This window comes from Suricata suricatta, chromosome 13 (assembly GCF_006229205.1).
Source record: "Suricata suricatta isolate VVHF042 chromosome 13, meerkat_22Aug2017_6uvM2_HiC, whole genome shotgun sequence".
In the NCBI taxonomy this organism is placed as follows: domain Eukaryota; kingdom Metazoa; phylum Chordata; class Mammalia; order Carnivora; family Herpestidae; genus Suricata; species Suricata suricatta.
The window spans coordinates 3,553,213-3,558,275 of NC_043712.1; the positions used below are offsets into that span (position 1 = coordinate 3,553,213).

Sequence of the window (5,063 nt, forward strand, 5' to 3'; positions counted from 1 at the left end):
CGGTTCTCGTCCCCGCGGCTCCCGGCCGCCGCCGTGGCCCCGCCGCACTTCGCTGCCAGGCGGGACCTCCGGGGCCCCGAAACCAGGGCGTGTACCCCGGCGGCGGCGGCGGAGGGCTGAGACCTCCGGGGACAAACGACCCGGAGCGAGAGACCGGGAGCCCTGGGCGCGCTCGCTGGAGGGAGGAACGGAGGGACCGCGACGGAGCCGGGCGGCCGCGGAGGAGCGGAGGGGCCCTGCGGCTGCAGCGGGCGGGCTGCTTAGGCACCCTCTCGGGGGTGCGGGTCTGTGCCCCGCATCCGCACCCCGATTTTCCGGCCGCGTGCGGACCAGGAAAGGAGGAAGCTGAGGACCCGAATGTGGGGAGGAAAACCCGCCTGGAGAGACAAAATCCTGTTCGCCCCGCCGCGAATCGTGGTCCTAGGAAACGGATCACGGTCCTCCCAGCTCGCCTGGCGCTGCGAGCTGCGGATCCGGAGCCGTCGCGGCCGCTGTCCCCAAGCTGCCTGCCAACTGCGCGGAGGGCCGAGCGCCGGGGCCGGAGCGGGAGCGCGGGGCGCCCGGAACGCTCGGCGGCGCGTTCGCCCCTCGGATGCGCGCGTCGCTGCGGCCAGAGTTTCTGGGCCGTACGTTGCGCACTGGCGAGTTCCCGCCCCTCGATCCGGACGCCCCGGCGGCGCCCCCGCTCCGCAGCCTCAAGAATGGTCCGGACCGGGCGGTTTCTTTTACCCCCCACGCCCTGTGGTCCTGGGCCGACGGCGCCGAAAACTCGATGGCGCAAACTCCGTGGTCTCCCTCCTTCTCTCCCTAAAGTGACGCTACCACCCAAAAGACCATGTCCCCCAAACTGGCTGGGCGAGCTGGGGCTTCCCCCCACTTTTTCTCATTTTTCTTTTATGGTCAGTTTCATTGTGCGTGACGTTTGCAGTGACAGGGTTCGGCCGAATGCAAGTTGATTTCTCTCTGTAGGAAACAATAATCCGGTTAATTGAGCCACCAGGGAGCGAGACTTTTCAACCGGAAAGGCAGAGGTTCTCGGCCGGGAGGGCCGGGCACCCGGTGCAGGGAGGCAGGCAGGCAGGCAAGCAGAGAGAGCTGCTTTCTCGGGAGAAACTGTGCCCGTTGCCTCCATCCCTCCCTCCGACCTCCATCAGGCTGTTGCACCGGTCCCTCGCTGCCCCTGCCCCTCCGCTGAGGCCACCCTGGGCACGGCCACCTCAGGAGGTGTGTTAGGATGAGCGAAATTTGGGTTCTGTCTGTGCCCGAAGGTAAAGTTGAAACAAGTGTGAGGAAACAATTATTTAAATCTCAAATTCGATATTGTGGAAATCTTACTTTCTGATGGAAATGTCCGGTCTCTGAAAACCCCCAGCTTCTCAGGGCTGAGGTGGGTAGGGGGGTTGAATTTGTGATGTCAGGAGGAACGGGCAGACGCCCGGCCTTTCCGCTAATCCCTCTTTGACACCGGCTGGAACCTCGGGTCCGCACTCGGTGCCACTCAGCCTCAGCCTCCAGAACAGTCTCGGCCCAACGGGGCCCCAAACTCTGTTTTGGAGGCCACATCTCAGATCCCCCGAGTTCCAGGCCCGCCGACCCCGCCTGCTCCTGCCCTGAGCAAAGCGCTGGCTTGATTTCTCCACGGACACTGGCTCTAGCAGGCAGGACCTGGCGGCCTGACTTCAAAGCCTGGTTTCGGTTCCTCTCAATGTGAGGTTTGAGGAGCCTTTGATGCCCAAAACTCAGGATGGAAGTGACCTTCCCTCTGTACCCTCCTTGGAAGAAATTATTCTTAGCAGAGAAGGTGGATGGGTAGTCGAATGGCTTGGACGCTCAACCCGGCCAGCCGGCTGGTGCGCTCGGTGTGTGTGTCTCTCTCAGCAAGGTTTCCTAACGCGGCCCTGAAAAACGCCTCCGCGTTTAGGAGAACCGCTCCAGACATGGTCTTAGAGGCACATGTTTCCACTTTCTTTCTCACCCTGGAGCTTTGTAAGTGCAAAGACAGCAGTGCCTGGGGGGGAGGGGCGGGGGCGAGGGCGAACTCCCCCCCCCCCTCCTCTGCTCCAAACCTATTTAAGTGATATGTGGATAGCCGGCCCTCATCACCTCCCTGATCAGATATCATCAGGGACAGGAGAAGAAAATTGATATTCCAATTATCTTAAACGAAATCTCGCCTCAAAATCCCACCTACGGGCAAAGAAATAAAAGGAGACAACAGCGGAACTATCTTTGACCACCAGCAGCAGGATTCTTGCCCCTTACTCTAACCATAAAGCCGGGGGTGTTGTTGAGAATTATAAATAATAAGACGCGATGTTATAAATACATATTCACATCACCTAGCCCCCCTCCTACCTCCTGTCTTTCTCCAAGGCAAGTCTTCTTTGCCTCTCTGAACAGGCCCCGGGGGAGGGGCAAGGGTCGCTGGGCTACATGCCTCTGCACCTGCTTTCTGGGTTTTCTAGCTCGACTGCCCCCTTTTCTAGGCACGGCTGGCCCAGGGGGGCTGAAGGAGACGGGGCAGGTTGTGTGGGGAAGTGGAGGGCAGTGAGATGCAGAGTGCGGCCCCAAATGGGTCTCGGTTTGTGGTCGGGGCTCGGCCAGAAATGAATTCATAGTTGGGAGGAGAGCGTTAAAGGAGCTTCCCTTAAATTCATGCGAAGCCTTAGTACAAATAGGGTACAGCAGGTTCAGGGTTCCCCAGACAATAAAGAGGTTGCCTTTATTCGGAAAGTTTTGCCTCATGAAAAGGGCTCCCGGAATTAACTGCAAGACTGGACGAGCTCTGCCGGCCCCTGGTTTTCTGCCGGGTGGGACACGGGGCTCCCTCCCTGGACACACGGAGACTCCTTCCCTCCCTCCTGCCTTCTCACCTCTTCCTGGAAATAATTTTGCACCCCTGGCCTCACCAACGTGGTGGCTGGGGATGAGAAACAAAATTAGAACTCTTTTCCTTTCTTCCTTCTTTCCTCCCTTCCTTCCCCCTTTCCTCCTAATCCCAATCTCCACTTCCTGGTCAAGAGGGGATGTAAAAGAAATGACAACAACAAAAAGATTTGATTCTTAGGAGGTGAAAGGCGAATGAAGGGGCCCCGATCCCAATACAGGAAAAATGGGACTGGTCACTCGGAAGGCTCCGAGTCCCATACACAACCTGAAGTTGTAGCTTGAAATCACATTCAGTGAGAACCGTTGGGTGGGCTCAGGGTCCTCCCCTCCACCAGACCTCTGAACCGACTGTCCGCCTGGCTGCTGTTTCTACTTTGAAGTGAGTCTTTCTTTTGTATGATTCCCAGGGCCCACATCATTTTGGGCCCGACGGGAGGGAGAGCTCAGCTCGCCTTCCTGCCTGGAAGTTCAGATTAAAGGGGGAAATTCTGACTGTTCTTAAGCCTCCACCTGAAATGTCCTGCTAGGTTTTCAGACTTAGAAAAGGCTGTTCAAGCAGAACCTTTTGGATATTCCATTGCTTCTGCAAGATTTTTTCCCAGAGAACTAGTCTGATAGGAACTTCCTCCTGCCCACCGGTGCTGCTGGAAAAGTGGTCCCAGGTGAAGTTTAGAAAGTTGGTTTTGTGCATTTTGTGGACTCTCTCCTGGGGCACACTGTATCCCTGTTCTGCTTTCTCCACCGGACGGACTCTTTTTCCTCGAAGGCATACCGATGGGGCCAGCTTAAAGGTTCAGACAAAACCAAAAGGTTCAGCCTGGGCCCCAGGGAACCCCAAGTGGGCATCTACATGTCCCTGTGTGTTTTTAGAAATATAGCCGTGCCCGCCCACAAGTTTTCTCCTCCCGTTTTCTTACCTTTATACTCAGAGTCCGATGAGGCGTTGCTGCCACTTTTGTCCAGCTTGTCTCTAAAGTCCTCCCCAGCCTTGGCCACAAGACGGCCCCCAGGCTCAGGGGCGGCCGGCTGCCCGCTGCTAGAGTAGGGTGCACAGGCCGCTAGTGGTTTGCAGTCGGCAAGGATGTCCCTGATCAGAAAGGAGGAGGTCACGGTGCGTGACTGGGCTGGGACCGAGAGCTGCCCGGGCTGCAGGTGAGAGTCCAAACCTGGGCCTGATGCCCCACCGGGCCGCGGGGTGCCCGTCTCCAGACAGTCCCTTCCCGGCGAGGCTGGTGAAGAGCAGTCGCTGCTGCTCTCCGAGCGCGGACTCAGCTCCAGGGGCGAGCGGCAGTCCCCAAGCAAGGGGTCCCCCTTGGGAAGGGCGGGGCTGGCCGCGCGGTGGGAGAGAATGGAGTCGATCCCAAAGCCATTGGAGCCTTCCATAGCCAAGCTGCGACCTGTCCTCCCCAAAAGCTCCCCACCCACCCCCAACCCCAGCCGCCGCTGCCCCTGCCCCTAGCTGCGGGCTGGCATGGGGAAGGCGGGCAGGGAGCCTGCGGGCACCTTGGACGGAGTTCAGCCTTGGGGGAGCCGGGGAGCTCTGGGCCAACCTCCTCTGCGCATTAGATCCAAAAGGGCTCAGCGCGTCTTCTGCAGCATCGCGCCGAGCTGCCGAGCCGAGGGGGGGTGGTGGGAGTGTCAGGGAGGAATGGGAGGGAGGGTGCGCCAAGTTGGGGAGAGCAAAGGGGGAGATGGACGGCCTGAGCGCCCCTTTGGCACAGAAGAGATGCGAGGATGTTGGAGTCTAAATAAAGAACGGCTTAAAAAAATCCAAACCGCACGCTTCCTCCAGGCTAGCAGTGGCCGAGGGCAGCGGGGTCAGAACCGCGGAGAGCGGCGGGCTGGAGCCGCGCTACCAGGCGGCGGAACGGAGCGCACCTGGAGGCGTCAGCACCGCGGAGAGCGGCGGCGGCGGCGGCCCGCGGCGCATGACGCTCCACCTGGCCGGGGAGGTCCTGTCGCCTCGCTCCCGCCGCTCCGGGGGCCCGTCAGCACCGAGGACAGCGCCTCCGGCTCCGCGATTGCAGCTCTCAGCGCGTCCTCCGCGCGCGCCTTCGCCTCCCCCCCTTCCTTTAAAAAATGAACTTGTGTCACTTTTACTTTGGGGCTGGGTTTTTTTTTGTTTCTTTTTTTTTTTCGTTGTGTTGTGTGTTTTTTTTAAAGGGGACTCGCCC

The 5,063-nt window shown here is 59.4% G+C and overlaps 1 protein-coding gene across 1 annotated transcript in view; it reads right to left on the reverse strand.

The window, feature by feature from the left end:
• Positions 1-4,296, reverse strand: part of BARHL1 (BarH like homeobox 1) — a 7,696-nt gene extending 3,400 nt beyond the window's left edge. The window contains exon 1 of the mRNA XM_029921198.1: positions 3,807-4,296. Coding sequence (XP_029777058.1) covers positions 3,807-4,272 — 466 coding nt within the window. The 5' untranslated portion in view covers positions 4,273-4,296. The remainder of the gene's footprint in view (positions 1-3,806) is intronic.
• Positions 4,297-5,063: the final 767 nt, after the last annotated feature.